Source organism: Eschscholzia californica, unplaced genomic scaffold (assembly GCF_041429995.1).
Source record: "Eschscholzia californica isolate CP2 unplaced genomic scaffold, dmEscCali1.0.p SCAF_5, whole genome shotgun sequence".
Lineage (NCBI taxonomy): Eukaryota > Viridiplantae > Streptophyta > Magnoliopsida > Ranunculales > Papaveraceae > Eschscholzia > Eschscholzia californica.
The window spans coordinates 514996-534749 of NW_028238472.1; the positions used below are offsets into that span (position 1 = coordinate 514996).

Consider the following 19754-nt stretch of genomic DNA (forward strand, 5'->3'; position numbering starts at 1 on the left):
CACCAGCCTTTGCCTTTGGTGGAATGGTTAGACACCCCTCTTAAACCGGGTTGATATAATCTCAAGTCGGCCCTAGACCGCAGCAGTTAAAACAGAGGCCCATACCGAAACCGGGAAAAAACACGGCTTAACCTGGCACATTTTTATGTAGGGGTCAGGCAACGTCGCGCCTATACTTACTGGAAGGCCAATCCTTGGCCGGCCCCGATTGATTAGCACGGCTACATGACCATCTCTGTATTAAGAACTTATCTACGCTATGGAGCTAATTAGGTGTAGTGTTGAAAAATGATAGAAGAGGTCATAGACATCTTCAAACCTAAATAGCAATTAGTAGTCCATCGAGTTTGAAAAAGTTCATCGCTTGATTTCATTGATCTGGAGTAGACTTTGACTTGTAATTTGCTCTAGAATTTGAAAAAGTTCATGGCTTGATTTCATTGATCTGGAGAAGACTTTGACTTGTAATTTGCTCTAGAATTACTTCAGTAATTTGCTCTAGAATTACTTCAGTAATTCTTCTAAGGTAGTGAATTACAATGAAAGAACGATCTCGTTTTGTGATTGGTAGTAACTATTTGATAGATGATTACAAAAATATGAACTTTGGAATCACATTCATCCTTACATTTGGGATGTCATTCATGGTTCATTTCAGTACACTAGACATAATGGAGAAAATGATTTTTGGTAATTCCATTCTATTCCTGCATAAAATACAAGACTGAAGTGCTATTAAGTTTTCAGATTACTAATCTCCAAAAAACGAGTGAATTATAGTTATGGAAAACGATATTTTTTCAATCCACGATTTCCTGATTATCGAACTCAACCTTTAACATATTTCCACATAAACAAAGAAAATCGAATATAACTATCACCTTCATAATACCATAGCACAACTAAAGTCATCCCTGCGACAAAGATGGTTATTCTGCCCGACTCGTAAGACAGTAGAATCCCAACCGCCTTAGGTGGATGTACATAATTTAGAGAGAAGTGAGATTTATTTTTCTCTCTACATCGGGTTCATAATATAACTAGAACAGAAGTAAGTTTGTTCTATAAATAAGATCATTAGCCACCAGTTAAACTAGCTAGTATTTGTATTTTATACCCCTTTTGTTGATGGGGATAATGAGATCTAGTCTACATATGAGACTCAGTATGACCTAAAATTTATATGTATTTTTCTTTCCAACATTATTCATCGAAACTCGATATTGTATAATTTATTGAAATGTTTTTTCTGGGGTTTTAACAGATTCCAGTATCATATCGAAACCCACAGTGAGAGAATTTTCATTTTTCTGCAGCAGATATATTTCCCTCCCTAGCTCCTCTCTTACCTGCAACCACAAACCGAGCAAATTCAATAAAAATACTTGAAGCTATATTCGAACAATTCTCTATGATGACAATGAACGGTGGGATGGTTGTCTATCAAACAACACAGGTATGTCGAGTTCTTGGCGAGTTAAAAAACTGATATAGTACACGTAAGAGATTCTCTTGTTTACTTACTACACGGGAGTTGACGAATACGGACTGTCTTTTCTATTGATTAAGTATCTAATTATCTCATATGTAACATGAGTAGCTCTGGTTTCTCGATTAATAGCTTCCATTCGTTGCAAAATCTTGCAACTGATGCTCCGTCTACAACTCTGTGATCTGCCCCGATATTCACCTGTCAAAGAAAATAAACATTGCCGATAAAATCACTTGATATCAGAGCAAAACCAGAGTAGTAATCAGTCTAACAGAATATATTAAAAGCTGGACTTTCTACTTTATAGAGCTATGCTATATCTTCCCCATTGTGACCTTCAAATGAATCTTTCTCATTAGTACTGTAAGAACTACCCAGTGAATTTTACTGTAAAATCCCTAACTACAAGAGAAACAAAAAGACGGGAAAAACATAAATACTTTTAAGAACTACCCAACGAATTTTGTTGTGTTTCATGTTTCAAATCTGCTAGCAATACAGATGGGGATAAGGTATTCATAGTTGCCCACAGATCCTCGATGAAGCTACGATAAGACGGGTCACAGAATTCTTAAATTATCCTCATCAAGTTGTTTGTCTACTTAACTACGATAATGCAAAAACACTGGAGTGCATTAAGTAAGATCATACCTAGGTGTGTGAAGTATAAGAATCACCAATTTCTTAGAGTGAAGTTGAAACTGTAAGGAGTATGACAAGTCTATAACAGAAAACCACTTACATTGATTATTGATGCCGGATAAATACTTCCATCATCACCAAAACGCGGAAGTTTCTGGATTTTGCCAATTGCAAGTATGGCAACTTCAGGTAAATTGAGGATTGGGGAACCAAACTTTCCACCTATTGAACCAATATTGCTCAGCGTTATTGTCCCACCATAGATATCTTCAGTGGAGAGCTTGTTATTTAATGCCAACTGTTGTAACCGCGAAAGTTCCTTTGTTATCTGATATTGGAAACACATATGCTTTGAGATAAGATCCATGTTTCTCTCAAAAATGAAAAACTGATATACACAAAGATCAATATACGAATACAACATCGAATGCATCTTCAGTTGAAAGGTTGGGAGTTTAGAAGGTTACAGTTACTTAAAATCGATCAAGAATCAAGATAACGTCTACATAGCCCAACAAATCGGTGCTAGTTATGATTCTTACCTACTTACTTTATTTATTACATTTGTCATCCCTCCGAGGTTTTTTTATAAAAGAACGACCATGCGGGTTTAGAGAGTTAAGAAATTTAAATGTTTGATAATTTGATCACCACACTATGCTACTCTTTTTTTTAATCTTTTAGCCTCTAGTCCTACCTTCTTTCACTGACATAAATCAAGGAGGAGGAGCAAATATAAGGTGAGAATAGCAGCAAAACTGACCTCCAAGATGGATAGTGACTGCACCCTCTTTATATTAGGCACAACTAAACCAGACGGAGTAGCCATGGCAACTCCAATATTGTGGCTCCCTGAAATAAATGAAAGGTGTTCAAATCCAGACTAAGCATCAAATCTATAACTTAATAACAGGTAACGGAAGTTTCTATATACATATATATATATATATATATAACTACTTAAATGGATGAAAATAAACTTGTCTAGTAGATTCAAATTTGAAGTATGCAGATAAAACATTGTCATACTGTTAATTATATTCTGACGGACAGCTAACTGTATGGAACTTGTTATTAGATTAAAAAGACAAGATGATCTAGAGAGTAGAGGATCCAAATGTTTACGTAGAAAAAAAACTCTAAGAACCGTCTTCATTGAGTAATTGATTAACACACACTAGGCATACACTATGAGGATCATAAGCCACTGAATAGAAACTTCCTAGTTTGGTGTGTTTCTTACAATTAATTACAGCGCAAAACATATTTAACTGCTACATAAATGGTAAATTAGATGCGGGAAAAAATATTAGTTTTAGCTGCCACTATAGCCCAACTGGCTCACAAGAAATACCTGGGTAACTAGTCAAATGTCCACAACAGTAAATATATTCTTCCTTCACAAATAGGTCGAATGAATTTAAAAAAGAAAAAAAAAAAGAAGTTCAAGTTATTCATGGTAGACTATTGCTTCCATACCTTTAAGGGTAACCTCGTATAACTCCTCGTTGAAAGAACTATTTAATAAGGGATGTTTAGTTAATGCCATTGAAAGCGATTTTATAAGGAATGGAAGGTAAGTATGTTTAATATCGGGATCAGAGTTGTCATTTTTGAATGCTGACTTAAGTTCCACAAGCGCATCACAGTTTATCTCTTCTACATAGTGAAAATGCGGAACTTTTGCTGCCATGGTCATTGATTTGACCATTGAACGCTGGAATCCCCTGAAAAGAACAAACATATTTTGTTATCTAAACATTTCATACTAAGAATACATGAACATCTACAGATAGGAATATAATTGTCTTCCCTAAGTTACATTTATTGGAAGGAATTCATGTTACATTTACACGAAACATACCTCAGAGGCAAGGTCTCATCTTGGAAGTGCCACCCTCCTGCTTTCAGTGTATGTGAATATTTATCCTCTTTTACCGACAATTGTCCCATAGAATTTCCTTGTGGAGATCTAGGTGATTCACAGAGCCCTTTCTTAGAAGCATAATTAAGGACATCTTCTTTTAATACCCTCCCATCTCTACCAGTTCCGCATATATCGTTTATATTTATACCATATTCCTTTGCCAGATGGCGAACAACAGGAGTAGATAGAACTCTTCCAACGTTGGGTGTATCAACTGAAACAATTACAGGACTTGGTTCACAAATATCAGAATCAAATAGAACGTTGTCGTTCAAACTATCAGAAATCGGTGTAGACTCCTGAGATTGTTCAGAAACCAACTTCAGAAGAGTTTCACCCACCTACAAAATGAGCTGAAATGTAAGGAATGGCTTTTGCTTTAAACAAATGAAGAGATTGTCTAGCCTCTTTTGCCACGGTAACATTATAACCCTATTGGATAGACGAAGGAACTTAAGAAATAAAACACATTTTGAGAGAAATCTACCAAATTAGCTATCAAATAGACTTGTAAAGTCCTAAATTGCTGCTCCAAATTATTCGTCAACAAAAAGTGACCTCCAAAGCACATCTTACTTCAACATTAATTTGTTTAAGACTCGAAGAAGAATAGATCACCTACTTTTTTTCTTGGCATAGAAAAGACACCCTACATAACCATGGCATTGAAGTACGGGTTAATCATATTTTACCTTCACTATGTCACCAGGACCAAAGAGAATATGAGAAACTTTTCCTTTGTAGCGGCTCGTGATTTCAATAGATGCTTTGTCGCTTTGAACTTCACAAAGCGGTTGGAATTCTTCAACTTGATCCCCCTGCCACAGAATACAACATACATCACTTAGTTCAGCTATAACACCAAACCCACAGAATACAGAATACAACATACAGTCAAAGTTGATTAGAAGTCAATAATGCATGTTGTATCAAATTTATCTTGCGCTGATTCTCGCAAAGTAATAATAGATGTTAAAATTGAAGCATGTTAACAAACCAACTAAGACATGCATTCTTCTAAACAAGTCAATTGTATCGAGTATATATTTTTTGAAGAATGCAAATTTATAACGGAAGGGCGAAAAGAAACGAACAATACAATGTATGATTGTAAAGAATGAAAAGAAACGAAAGAGAAGAAAGAAAATATTCCTCCTATTAGCATTACAAACCATTACTCACATAAGGGAAGCATCGCAATATTGATAGAAAAACATGAAAATCATAGGGGATAAGCTCTGGACAGTTACCAAGTATAATGTGAACCAAAATTGAAGAAACTGAAAATAAAATCAAGGTCCTCACCAGTGGAGTCGTAATTCGACTGAGTCAAATTTTAAGCTATATAATCCATAAAATTAGGTGAAGTTTCTCTCTGGGTCATAGCTTATTTTCCTTGTTTCCCTCTTTCTAGGTAATTCTCATCATTAACAAATAACATAAAAAAAGGTTATAGTTGGAGAGCAAAATCAATCAAAACATGAAGCCCTTAAGTTTGTACCATTTATTGAAAAATCATAATTCTCAAAAGAAATAAAAATCACCTCTTTGACAAACCATTTGAGAAGCTCACATTCAGCAATACCTTCACCAGTTTGGGCTAAAGGTACCTCAATTACACCATCAACTTGAGGAGAATCACTAAAAGCTTCAGTTGAAAACCAGCATTTCCTTGTTGACAATGAACTCTTAAACTACCAAAAAACAACAAAACAAGATCATTAAATCACTTTAATTCTTCAAATCATCAATTCATTTAACACAAAATTCAAAAATAAACAGAGATATCTAATCTACTTCAAATCAAGTACAGGAACTGGAAAATTGAATTATCTAATTGACTCAATTACAACTAACAATAGTATAATCGATCTTTAAATCAGATATAAAACTAATCCGATCACTAAAACTTTAATCAGATCAATCAAGAGAATCTCACGTTCATGCGGATGTTTGCGGAAGCTGGATCAGAAGAGTAATACCGAGAATTGATCATCAGTGAAGAAGAAGAAGAAGTAAATCCTAAAACCGAATTCTTCTTCGCTGGAAAAGCTTCTTGAATGATACGGGGACACGCGTATCTTCCGCGAGAAATCCATGATAATTTCTTCTGCCATATTCGTCTCCAAACCATTACTGTAAACCGATTAGGGCAAAAACTAGGGTTCTTTAGAAGATCGAGAACGAAGTAATCGAAATCTTAGAGAGATAGAGAGTTTTAGAGAGAGAGGGAGAGAAATTAAGCGGGAAGGTGAGAAGTGATTTAATGAAGAGTTTGGTGGCAAATTAAGAGCTTAAGATATTCTTTTTAACGTTTAAATTAAGATGGAGTTGGATCGGACGGTTGGGATGAATTTAGATGAAGGTTTATTAGGCGAGTATTATGATAAGGTGGATAATTAAGGATTGACACGGTGGAGTTATGTGGTTAGATTATAAAATGGGAGATAATTATTAAGAAGAAGATGAAGAAAAGATAAAGAGTGTGACTTTGATGTGATGTGGGTGAATTTGGGAGTATAGATAAGAATTAGGGATTCATGGAAGTTGGAGCTAGACCCAAACTCCATGTGTTTATAAATGTTATGGATTTTGTGTTATTAAGATTTTCAGTGATTTCGTTGAAAAATTTTCTCTAACGGGACACTCTATTAGACACTTCATGATAATGTAGGAGCATTTATTATAAAAACATTCAAGAGAGACACTTTAAAACTAATCTTAGAGACTCTCTAAGTGTCACTTTAGAACTTAAACTAATACAACAATTTTTTCTTTGTTAAATTTAAAAGTGACATGTGCATTAAGTAGAGAGATTTTAAAGATCTACATTGACCCTTGAGAACTAGATTTTTAGAGTGTTTGTTAGAGTGTCCCTCTGAAATGCTCTTAGAATAGACAATAACTTTAAAAGTGTAAGATTTATTTAAGGTATATTCGTGATAGTTATAAACACATCTCGTTGTGTTGCTCAAACAAAGAGTATTTTGATATTGTTTGTTTTTCTGCGCAGAATACAAATTCAACTCATCCATTATAGTTTCAACAAACAAAATACTCAACCATTATAGGAAAGTCAACAAAGTTGATGTGAACTTGAAGTGAACCACCATCTAATGCCTCACAACCACCATGTTTTCATCAAGAGAGAAAATACGGTGAATCCAACTGTTCAATTGGAATTCACATCAAATTCACACCAATCTTGTCGGTAGCGGTGACATTTTCCAGTTCAAAATATAGTTTTTTTTTGTTAAGAATCAAAAATATGCTTGAGATTTGAATTGTCTCAACAAAGATAATGTACTTTGGTTCAAAGCGTTTGAGTAGTTGATAGGCTTCGGCCTTAGGCCCTTGTAGCTGTGATGATTCAAATTCAAACGATGAGAAAACACAAACACCGCCTTACATGGGCTTAGATGCGGGCTTTTACACGGACCATGAATTTTCTTGGAAACATAAGTGATTTCTCACCCTCCTTAGCACGCTCTCTCTTCTCTCCCACGTAGTAACACACTCTCTCTCTCTCTCTCTCTCTCTCTCTCGCACGTAACCCTATCCCTCAATGAAAACCCCTCTCTTTCTCTCGCCTCTCTAAATCTCAGTCTTTCTCTCCAAAACTCTCTTTCAATAAGAAAACCCTTCTCCGGAACCCTACGTCTTGTTTTCAGACAAACCCAACCCATCTGGAAAACAAGACGAGATCCGGTGAAGGGGCTCTCCCCTTCACCTGTAGTTAGAGAGAAAAACATGGAGAGGGAAAGAGGAGATAGAGAAGAAAGATTGAGAGAGAGAGAGAGAGAGAGATACGACTGAATTAGGCGGTGGAGATCGCGGACGTTAACGGTAGAAGTCATTGGAATATGGTATAAGTCGTCTGAGTTATAGTAGATGCTGGAGGGAGAAAAAACATTATAGTGAACATTATAGTGACATTTGGAAGAAACAAAAAGTTTCTAAATATTCTTGTTCCAGCCCAAAACTTCTAAGTAACAAAAACTTTTCTTATTTCAACAAAATACTAACCTATATAAAACCACTCTCTAACCCCAAACCTGTAAAATATCTCCAATCAATAGTTGTTTTTTTGTCAGAAAAAAATCCAAAATTTTGATGGCTTTGATATTACTTGATGTAGTCGCAACAAAATTTAAATGAAGAATTAAAGTAACAGGAAACTAAACTAAAACTAACTAATTAACTAGAAGAAATAATTCAATCAAGATACTTTTTATCGGGAGCTCGAACGTAAATAACAAGGACCCACCTTAACTTCTTTTTTCATAGATTTTAGACATTTATATATACACATGAAAAAGGAAATAAATAATTACTAAACTCTAAAAGCATCTCCAATGGGACACTCTAACAAACACTCTAAACGTCCTAGTTGTCAAGGGCCAATAGAGATTCTCTTTCCTAAATGTCAATATAGAGACACTCTTATTTTTGTTGGACTCCAATGGAGATCTCTAAAGTGTCTATACTTAATACACATGTCCTTCTTCAATTCAATAGATAAAAAGTAGTTGAAAAGCAAGATTTTCTATTGGTTGAAATTTAAAAGTAACACTTAGAGAGTCTCAAGTAGACACTCTCATTTTAGAGTTTCTCTCTCTAGACACTTTATAATAAATGTGTCCACCTCATATTAAAGTGTCTAATCAAGTGTTCCATTGGAGATGATTTTTTAACAAAAACTCAAAAAAGTCTATGTGGCACTCTAAGTGTTAGAGATTGAGTGTCCCATTGGAGATGCTCTAACTCTTGAATGCTATTGATCTTAAATATAAACTAAGAGAACTTCTAACTTTAGGAAACTAGACTACTCTAAACCCTAATTCTGACGTCGACTTGAACTATGCTCGGACCCAAATTGGGCCAAGTTCCTAGAGGCCCACCCACACGGCTTACATCAACATCTCTCAGCTGTGATAACAATTAAAAATAAGTTATTACATTTTGTAGACAGGAGTCATGCCTAATAGGTGGAAGCACTTCCTCATGACTACTGCAGTAGCTTCACATAATAACAATCTGCTTGTTTCCTCTGCTGATCCAATAACCTGCTCACAATAGCAAAGAATCAATCAATAATGCGTCCAACCCTAGCACCATTTGTCATCTCAAATGAGAGCTCAACCAATTAATCATGTTTTTGTGTTTTTTTTTTATTCCGAAGCGTTGTGAATGGTAGAAAGAGATAAATTACCTTACAGATAGAATAAAATTTTGTGACGTTCCCCGCTAGGTTGTAAAGATAATCACACAATAAATTTGGCAACAAGTTGGTGCAAGCATTCTCCACAGTCTGAAAATGAATATCAAAATAGAAGAGCAAGCTCGTGAGAATAATAACCATGAGACATACAACATGTCCAAGGAGTAGATGAATGACACTCCACGACAATCAACCATAAGAAATTAACCCTAGGGGGGTTGCAATTTCAATGTGGAATGTATGTAGACATTTTTTAAAGACATTCGCTATGTCTTCCACCAATGCCTCCTACATTGGTAGACATTGCTTGATGTTTTATCTGAATAGAACGCTTCCTACCTCGGCAAACTGAAGAAGTTGAAGCGCAAGATTTCGCTCTTCTGCATGATCCAACACGATACTTCCCCTCTGTCAACAAAGTACAAAATGAAACTCAGACTCATTTTCTAATGGGACATGAAGTCGAGGCAGGAGTGAAAATTTTAAATTCAAGATGTTCTTCAGATTTAGATGACTTACTTTCTTTAGTTCTTCTATATCTTTACCAGATTTCCTGATGATGGAACAAATGCGAGCATGTGCGTACAGTAGGTAACCAGCCGTATTTCCCTTGAGAAAAATTAGAATTTTTTTTAAAGATTGAAGCAAATGGCGGTGAGACTTTGAGCTTCACAAAAGATACATATAACTAAAATTTTGAACAAACCCTGAAGCTAAGCATCCGAGCATAACTAAACTCATAATTTGTTAGCATATTATTCTTCAGATCCGCATACCTGGTAAAATATATGCAAGTCAGATAGACTCAGAAGTGGAAAACCAACACATGCAAGAGTTATTAACGGCTGAGAGAGCTTGTGGAACTTACTTAATGGCTCCATAACCAACTGCCTCTGCAGTTCGTTCAAGCTCGCCGCGAGCCCACTTGTAGCCTATTGGCTCAGCGAAATTGCAGCAGATAGACGTCATGTATGTGCCAGGTGAGCAAGAAGTTGAAATAAAAACAAATAATAACGGCAAAAGAAACAGAGTAACCCTTGATTGAATTCATAGTACCTCGTGTTTTTAGTACACGTTTACTTCGCTTTTTTGCTTTATCGAGTAAATCAACTAAGCGAACCGCCCCACCAAAACGAGTATGGATGGGTCTCCTATCTTCAAGAACAAGACCAAATCCCACATGGTTGGTTTTCGGGTATGATGTTTTGTCAGTTGGGAGCCACCCGGCAAGTCTAGCAGCCTGTAGTAAGAAGTGAAGAATTAGTGACTGCTTTAGTGAATTAGTGGAATCCTGGGGATCATACTACTAAGATGGTAATTGTCTCCTCAGGAACGTAGATCTGAAATCTGACTCGTGTGTCTTACTCGTTTGAGCAGACAGCTCGGGTAATTGTCTTCTCAGGAACGTAGATCTGAAATCTAAGTCCGATGCAAAAAAAACTCAACTGAGTCGAATATCTAAACGAGTAAACAACAAGTCAGATACTCAAACTCGGGCAGTGTTTATTTACTTGTATATGTGAACTATTTTGTGTGTAATTTACTTAGTATAGTTAGAGTGGTTGCATGTATTTCAGATTTGAAAACATGTATAACAACTAAAACTGCATTCCAGAATTGAAAACTACATATGAATTGTTCAAGGATTGAGATTTAAACGAGACAGACCTGGGCATAAAAACAACTAAAATTACGTATGAATTATTTCAGATTCCTCATCAAGTTGATAAAAAGGTTTTCCCTTCTTGATATAGACCATAAGAAGGGTTAGATACTTACACGAAATACCGACTCAAAATGGAATGATTGACCAGCGTCAGTAACATAAATGATCCACTCAGCCTTTTCTTCATTGAGACGATACCTGAAAATGAAAATTGGACAACATTTCCACTCTCACCTTAGAATGAATGACTCGGATTGGTATGTAATGAAGAAATGGAAAAACTTTATATGATCATTTGAGAGGCCAAGAAAGCATTCAGAATAAAACTAAGATTTTTAGGTATGGCAAGATGAAGACTGACCAGAGAGCTGTTAGATCAGTTGAAGCGTAGTTATATCCACCATCACTCTTCACAACAATTAAGGGTCTAGTTTTCTCTTTACTAAAGATTACTCCAGCACCTTTATTTTCCACTATCAACCCTTGATTTCTTAAAGCCTCCACAACTCCAGGAACAAGGGGGTGATAGAAACTCTCTGCCTGATTAAAAATGAAGGTTGATAAATTTCAAAAACCGGTCAGGAACAATAAACACCAATTATAGCGAATAACTTTTAATCTATCTCAATGATAAGTAAGAATACTACTACCTTTTCCTCCAAGTGCACCCCAAGGCGTTTATAGATCTTATCCAATTCTTTGCGGCTCATTTCACTGATTTGTTCCCATGCCTTGAGATAAATGGCTTCCCCTCTCTGTCATTACAATGGAAATATTTTTAAGAAAATTTAAAACAACAAACAACGAGAACCTTTATTAGGTATATGCAGATCCATGATACACGAGCAATAACATCGCAAGTTATAACAGCAGAAAAATATAAATTGCTCTTGGAAGAAAAATATACTATTTCAGAACGATTATTATCTTACCTGAAGACGAATCACTGCTTGTTGTGCCTTCTCCTTAAAGTCTTGAATACTATCAAACGTCATTTTTGATTTCCTGTAGATTTCCTGGGAAGTGATTCTTAATTAGAATGGACTACCATGACGAAAATATGCATCAAAGCTGGATTCTTAAATTTTTTTTTTTTTCTAGCTTAAAAACTGGCAGAAGTTAATAAATTTCAAAGCACAAAGGGCTTTCTATACTGATAATGTGTAAACTAACCTGTAACTTTCCGAATTCCAGTTTCTCTGTATTCTCCCAGTTCGGGTAGTGGTGCATAAGATACTCAATCAACATACCAAACTGTGACACACATAAATAATCTCACTCAGTTTTTGTTACCGTTAAAAGTAATAGTACAGGAACATATATCTTTCTAATATACAAAATGATATTCCTATTACTCCGAGGTTTTTGTTCCTCAAGCTTCATTCATATTCGTAGCTCGAAAGTGATTTTAACAAACTAAGAAGCATATAATAACAAACATGATAAAACTCAAAGACTTCAACCGTACACATGAAGTTCTCAATACAAGATTTTCAAAGCACGAACCTGTGTACCCCAATCACCAACATGGTTTCGACGAAGAACTTCAACATTTGAGTATTCCAACATCCGAGCAAGGGAATCCCCAATAACAGTTGACCTTAAGTGGCCAACATGCATCTGTTTGGGAATATTAGGAGAAGAGAAGTCAACGACTGCTCTAGTCACCCCAAGCTTTGGTGCCCATATTTCAATGCCCTTTTCCAGCATCTCTTGTATACTCTGCACCACCAGTAATCACATTAATGATCTCACAATTAAGAAAATGAAACAACTTTTGCTATAAAAAATCAATACCTTAGCTATCCATTTATCTGACAAGACAACATTCACAAACCCGGCTGCAGCAACAGAGCAAGATTCTATCATTTCTGATTTCGGAAGGTTTCTCATAATGGCCTACAAAAGAAGACTCTGAATACGAAGAAATTCAAACATAATGATACTAAACTCCAAAAGCATGGGTCAATCCGGAAACCTTTCCAACCGCAGAAGGACCTTCGAATTCAGTCTTGGTGCCTTTTAGCTTCGCCCACAAGATCATCGCATTATTACTAAAACAAAGAGAAACCTCTCATTATTATACTGTAGCTATAGTTTTGGACCAAATACATCTTTTAAGATAAGCTTGAGGTGAAACACAACATACCATTGGTAATCACCAAACCTTGGCTTACAAGAGACGACTATGGGCTTCTTGGAATTCAACTCCTCAGGAACAGTAGCTTTAAGTGATTCTTCAAATAGTTTTGCTAGTTGTTGTTTCAAACTGCCAAGACTAAAGTCTCCCTGTTGTTTCATAGTGATTGTTGAATGAACAATGCAACTTTCTAACTAGTTATATAACACAAAGAGAGAATTATACGAGTATTTTCGATTCAAGCTAAAATTTACCATGGCTCAAGTTGATGGAGAAATAAATCTTCTGGATGCAAAAACCTGTCTAGTTCCACAAAAAAAAATAATAATACTTGGGGTTACTCGTTTACACCATACTTGATACTACTACAAAATTAAAAAAAAAAACAAAAGGAAAAGTGGTGTTGAAACAAATAAAGAAGCTCTTTCAAACAGATATGATTGTTTGTACCAATACAATATAAGGCGGACTTGAATTTTGAAGCCCTGGAATTTCTCAAGGTTCTTACCAACTTGGAAAATTCTATAGAAACATTGAAAATTCTGGTAGATTAGGAATAAATATATTTATAATGACAATATTTTTGTTTATTGAAGTAATTTTATGTTTCAAGTCCAGAGAATTAAGGTAATGAAGAGTAGCTTATTATCAACCAAACGAATCCTTGAGAGACAAAAGTGAAAACCCTAGTTGTTCCGCTCCTCCTTGAAACCAACCGAATACTCGAGAGAGAAAGTTCAAGGTGGAGATTAAATACAAAAACACCAGAAGAACTAGTTTGATGAAATGTCCAAACTACCCCTATAAGTTTCAAATGCCCAAATGGCCCCTGTAGTTTAAAAGTTTACAATGACGGAACCATGACAACTTGGTGGTTTGGAAACTAGTGGATGGTTCATTTTTTTTCTTTTTCTTTTTTTGAGTATTTTTTTGTTGAAAGTTTTATAACATTTTTTTTGAGTGAAAAGACATTCCATATAATAAAACAGATCTACTTGGATGTTGTAACTCTTGCCTGTGTTTATCCTCTCTCTCTCAAATTTCTCCCACTAACCGTTTTCAAAAACCAAGTTTCACTGAGTAACCTTGCGTGATCATCGCTTCTTCCGTCGAAGAGAGGGGTCACTTCGTCAGTATCCCTTGTAATTGCAAAGGGGGGAATCCATTTTGGGGTTTTTTTATTTAGTTTTATATCTAACCTTTGTAATTTGGAGTATATCAGAGAAGAAGGGAAGAGGATGGAGTAAGTTGATTTAGGTAATGGTGTCTTTCAATTGATGATTCATCTTCTTCTTGTTCGCCGGATCAAAGGAATTTTCTTTTAGATTTACTTGGCCGATCTTCTGTCCGAGCATTAGGAGTTTGCATCGTCGATTATCTTCATGTTAGAGGGAAAGAATTAGAGTGGTTGTCATGGAGATAGAATCAACGATTAGATTTTTGCTTTCGGAACTACCTTTGGTCCAGCCGATATATTCTAGAGAATCAAGAGAGGCCATCATCAATTCAATCAAGAGAACGACAACATCTTTTTCCTTCATCAATCGTTAGTCGGCTCATTCTTCGTACATAATATAGTATAATTAGCATAATTAATTTCACGACTTCTAGGGGCCTTTCATTCTCGATCTTTATGATCGTTTCATTGTACGACCTTAGGGTTTTTCTTTTAGTTTGTCTTGTTATTCCTTTTCCTTCACGAGGCACTTTACATTCGAAAGTTATGTGTAGTAGTTTACTTATGTAACACTCATGCAGTTCTCAGAGGAATTAATATTCTCATACCATGTAATATTATGGATCGATCTCACATATGAATGTAATTCTGGTTTTACTGAAAAAATAAAATAAAACAGATCTGTCGTTACGTAAATGATAAGTCTGATCGTTTATTTTTGTTGGAATTTTGACAGAAATTACATCCGATGACTGGTACAAAATCCATCTCCAGGAGGTTCTTCTTAGTAATTTTGATTGTTGTCTGTGTTTTTTCCATAATCCTGCTTAGGAATCTTGATTTAAATGTCATCTCCGACGTTAGCCAAGAGGGATCTGGCGCGCCATCTCAATGATCCATATTGGTCGGTCGGTTAGGAGGTGGTCCTTCGAGGTCGATTAGCAGACGGTCCTTTGAGGTCGATTAGCAGGCGGTCCTTCGGCACAGAATTTTGACCGCGACCTTCGCCAATTGTTTCGTTTCGGTCGGACACTGACCGTTGGTGCCCACGGACATTGTTTCGGTCCACCACTAGAAACAACACTAGTCCACTAGAGACTAGAGATGAATTCATCTCTACCTATATTTTATTTCAATCGGATTTAAGAGCTTAGAGCATCTCCAATGCAAAACTCAATCTTAAAATTCTAAGTGTCACCTAGGACTTTAGATATTTTTTTTTTGAGAAAAAACTTTTCTAATGCAAAACTCAATTGAGATTTTAAGATGACGTGGAATCATTATGTTTTAAGATGTCTCAACTATAAACTCTATTTTTGAGATCTCTTTTGAGAGTCTTAAGTATCCTAATCATCAAATTTAATTTTTAGACCAATAGAAAGTCTTTCTTTCTCAACCACTTTTTCCTATTAAATATATGTATGACATGTGTATCTATTAGAGCTTTTTAAAGTGTTGCATCTCGATTGAAACACTCAAATTAGCGCAAAGAGAATCTCGATTAAGACTCTATAACACGTAAGCCGAAAAGATTTTTTTTTTTTGCACAGGAATTTGTAAGCTCTCAAAATCCAATTCGAAACTCCGATTTGACTCATCATCTTCTTCTTCTTCTCATTGATTAGTGACTGTATCTGGATTTCGTAGTATTAATTTATTCAGATTCAAGTTCTTACTTGTGATTCTTTTTGTGAAATTTTATAGAGCAATTTTGTTTAGGAATCAGATAAGATTTGCGTAGATCTGAATTATAGTGATGATGAAATTCTCGATTTCTGATGGTATGTTGTTCTTCGAGCTCGTTTATATCATTTACAGTTTCAGATTTTCAGTTATGTTGGATTTTATCTCTTCCATTAATAATATACTTAGTGTGATGAGATAAGAGTGTTTGATTCGGTAAATTTATGGAATGTTGAATTGCATGATTAGAATTGTCTTTTTTCATGCTTGTTTGATTTGCTTATTCAGTTGAACGTGTTTTTTTTTGTACTGGTCTGTATATTTGCGCTTGTTATGGGTTCAAGATCGTTCAAGAATGTTTTCTAGTTGTTTAGTTTAAAGAAATATGATGTCATTCGAGCATGCAATTAAGCGTTTTAGGTTTATAGATTCTCAGAATTTGTAACTTAGTTTTTTTAAGGTATAGAAAGATTCGGACCTCAATCCCCCACTCCAACCCGGATCTAGATCTCAGGGTAGTTGTACTTGTACCACATCCAACGGCCTGAGTTCTTTTTTGTTCTTTTTTTTTTTAAATGTATTTATAGTTTCTATTCTCTAGTTTACCATCTTCCAGATCTTTTCTTATTCGTGATCTTTTCATTTTCTCACCTATAAAATTAAGAGGGAATGGACGTAAGGTCCAAATTTGGGCACAAAAAGAGGGCCCAATCCATTCGTCCCCAAAAATGCAATCCCGGTCCAAACAGTCAGACCCCTCAAGAAAATTACGTTATGACCCTTGTTTTTTTATGAAATTTATGTAGGATGCCACTCGATTTTGCCCGGGAACCCGCAAAAATTTCAGAAATTTCGTCTGTCATAAATGAACCGAAGTGACCGTTGCAGAGATTTGTCATAAATCAACCATAACTATTTCTCTCGCATGCCTATTCCATTCAGTTTCTCTACTCATCCTCATCTTGAGAGAGAGAGAGAGACTGTTAAAACAAGGAGGCCAAATGAGATACTGTTAAAAAAAGGAGGCCAAATGTTGTATTAGACAAATCAGAGGTGCCAAATCATGTACCAATCACAAAGTAAGGATTGTTTGAAGATTCACCGTATATGATTGAGAAATAATACATATGAGTCTGTATTAGAGCATCTCCAATGCAACACTCAACTAGAGTCTCAATATGATGTGACAACAATAAATATTGAGATACTCAAAAGAAAACTCAATTGTTGAGTTTTCTTTTGAGTATCTCAACATTTATTGTTGTATATCAATTGGTCCACATCAACATTTTATCTATTAAAATAAGAACCAAAAGTAAAATGTTGAGTGTTTATTAGTGTTGCATTGGAGATGAATTTTGAATTGAGTATCTCAGTAGTGCAACCTAGGAAAGAGAAACTCAACTCATACTTGACACATTGGATTAATTGAATTTTTGTTGAGTGTTGCATTGGAGATGCTCTTACAAAACTCAATTTACAAAACTCAATTTGACACATAGGATTACTTGAGTTTTTGACAAAAAACACTCTCCAATGCAACACTCAACTAGAGTCTCAATATGATGTGGCAACAATAAATATTGAGATACTCAAAAGAAAACTCAATTGTTGAGTTTTCTTTTGAGTATCTCAACATTTATTGTTGTATCTCAATTGGTCCACACCAACATTTTATATAATAAAATAAGAACCAAAAGTAAATCTAAAGTAAATGTTGAGTTTTTTTGAGTGTTGCATTGGAGATGAATTTTGTATTGAGTATCTCAATAATGCAACCTAGGAAAGAGAAACTCTACTCATACTTGATACATTGGATTAATTGAGTTTTTGTTGAGTATTGCATTGGAGATGCTCTTAGTAGGGAACTTCATTGATTACTCAAATGACAACTAAGTTCAATTTATTAAAACAAATATGACCTAGATACATTCTTTTAAAGATTAATTTAATATGGGTTATGACAAACCTAAGATTACAAAGATCTTTTCTTGTCTAAATATGATTTAGAGTATAATTTTTTAGCTTATGGTTCAAAAAACAACATCTAAATGCATTTTTGGTTCGCCATAATATTAATATAGGTTTTTAAATCAAAATAAAAATTATAATGTAAATCTAGTCCAATTATTTTCATCTCCATAAAAAACACAAACCTCTATGAGTTCAATTTTATCCTAATACCCATTATGACTTTATATATGATCAAAAAATTTTGAAAACCAATCCCAAACAAAAAAATCATGGAAAAATTATAAATAGTGAGATAATTATTAAGAAGAAGAGATAAAAGAGTGTGACTTGGTTGTGATGGGGGTGAATTTGGGAGTATACATAAGAGTTAGGTATTTATGGAACTTGGAACTAGACCCAAACTTCGTGTGTTTATAAATTTTATGGACTGTGTTTTTCTTTTTTATTGGTTAGCGTGTCCCGAATTCTTGACCTCCAAGGTGAAACACTAAACCTCTTATCACCCAACCAAGAATTTTTGGCTCTATGGACTCTGTGTTATTAGAGTATCTGAGGTACATTCATGGTAGTTACAAACATATTTTATGGTGTTTTTAATAAAAATAATATTTTGATATTGTTCATTTTTCTGCTCAAGTTCAACTCAATCAATGTAGGAAAGTCGACAAAGTTGTCGTGAACACAATCACCTTGTTTCATCAAGAGAGAGACAGTAGTGTGGATCCAACTGTTCCATTGGAACTCACATCAAATTCACACCAATCTTGGCCGTAGTAGTGTCAATTTCCAATCGGAAATATACTTAGATATTTGAATTGTCTCACCAAGGATAATATACTTTGGTTCATCGCGTTTGAGCAGTTGATTGGGATTGGCCTTAGGCCCTTGTAGGTGTAATGATTCAAATTCAGACCATGAGAAAACACAAACACCACGTTACTTGGGCCTAGATATGGGATTTAACACGAACCATGAAAATTTCATGCCATCCTTAAATCAGCGAAAATACGAATTTGGACGTCCAAACCATAAAATTCTACCTTACTTTTTTTTTGTTAAGGGAAATTCTACCTTACTTTTTTTTTTTGTTGAACTGAAATTCTACCTTACTTGAAAATTCCACAGCAAAACTATAAAGTTTGATAGGAACATCAATACATCATTTTACATGAACCATACAACATTTCTGTGATACACTATGTTTTCAAAAAAAATTGGAAGTTAATAAGTTATAGCATACAAATTTTCTTTACTACTCAAGTCTTGGAAGTAAAATTTCGCAGCAATGAGTAGATTATGTTTGGAAAGTCATATTACATGAACCTTGTGAGATTCCGAAATTATCATTAATTATCAGCAATATTGCAAGGTTTTGCACACAAAGATACTTAAAATTTGCAGCTATTTCACACTATTTCACATTTAATAAGCCTAAAAAGAACCAAGTGAACAAACAATATGGTCTTTTTAGCCCTTTTATCGACCATGCGAGATTAACAAGTATCTCAATTGAATTTTATGCTTCCCAAAATGTAAGCACGGGCATGTCTGGCAACTCACAGGCAAGACAGAAATCCGAGAATACCGCCTACAAATTTACCGTCACACATGCAGTAACGAAGCTCTCTGTAGTTCAGGGCAGAGTAGCACGAGCGCTGGTAAAGCATTTTTTTGTATTGGTAGCATACTAGTAAGCGAGTATGCGAAACCAAAAACCCTTAAAACCCGAGACCTATAAAACAGAAACCAACTTCCTGACCACTCCAGGCAAGGGTTATTGGTCACCTATATTTTACCATGTGCAGTGATCTTGCATCCCCAAAAACAGGTTG

General features: G+C 35.1%; 2 protein-coding genes across 4 annotated transcripts; both read right to left on the reverse strand.

Moving 5' to 3' along the window:
* Positions 1–1037: 1037 nt before the first annotated feature.
* On the reverse strand, positions 1038–6718 carry BCE2 (2-oxoacid dehydrogenases acyltransferase family protein). 2 transcript variants are annotated; one of them, XR_015225194.1, is made up of 9 exons: positions 6001–6718; positions 5606–5755; positions 4754–4879; positions 3999–4402; positions 3614–3861; positions 2898–2986; positions 2235–2462; positions 1525–1690; positions 1038–1349 (listed from the first exon to the last, which is right to left on the reverse strand). XR_015225194.1 is itself a non-coding variant. In XM_086640364.1 (8 exons), the coding sequence occupies exons 1-8, from the start codon at positions 6193–6195 to the stop codon at positions 1577–1579; spliced, it is 1554 nt and encodes a 517-aa protein (XP_086496490.1). In that variant the 5' UTR covers positions 6196–6562; the 3' UTR covers positions 1038–1576. The 2 variants fall into 2 exon arrangements, 1 of the variants encoding a protein (XP_086496490.1); XM_086640364.1 differs by having other exon boundaries at positions 1038–1690; positions 6001–6562.
* A 1592-nt stretch (positions 6719–8310) lies between these two features.
* LOC147535923 (arginine--tRNA ligase, chloroplastic/mitochondrial-like) lies at positions 8311–13845 on the reverse strand. Of its 2 annotated transcripts, XM_086640881.1 has the most exons (19): positions 13539–13843; positions 13343–13391; positions 13098–13237; positions 12927–13002; positions 12746–12847; positions 12455–12670; positions 12122–12202; positions 11881–11964; positions 11599–11703; positions 11310–11488; positions 11062–11146; positions 10339–10522; positions 10151–10214; positions 9989–10058; positions 9802–9891; positions 9622–9690; positions 9274–9372; positions 8821–9127; positions 8311–8401 (listed from the first exon to the last, which is right to left on the reverse strand). In XM_086640881.1, exons 2-18 carry the CDS (start codon positions 13343–13345, stop codon positions 9017–9019), a joined length of 1758 nt encoding a protein of 585 aa, XP_086497007.1. In that variant the 5' UTR covers positions 13346–13391; positions 13539–13843; the 3' UTR covers positions 8311–8401; positions 8821–9016. The 2 variants fall into 2 exon arrangements, with proteins under 2 accessions (XP_086497007.1, XP_086497005.1); XM_086640879.1 differs by having other exon boundaries at positions 13343–13845.
* Positions 13846–19754: the final 5909 nt, after the last annotated feature.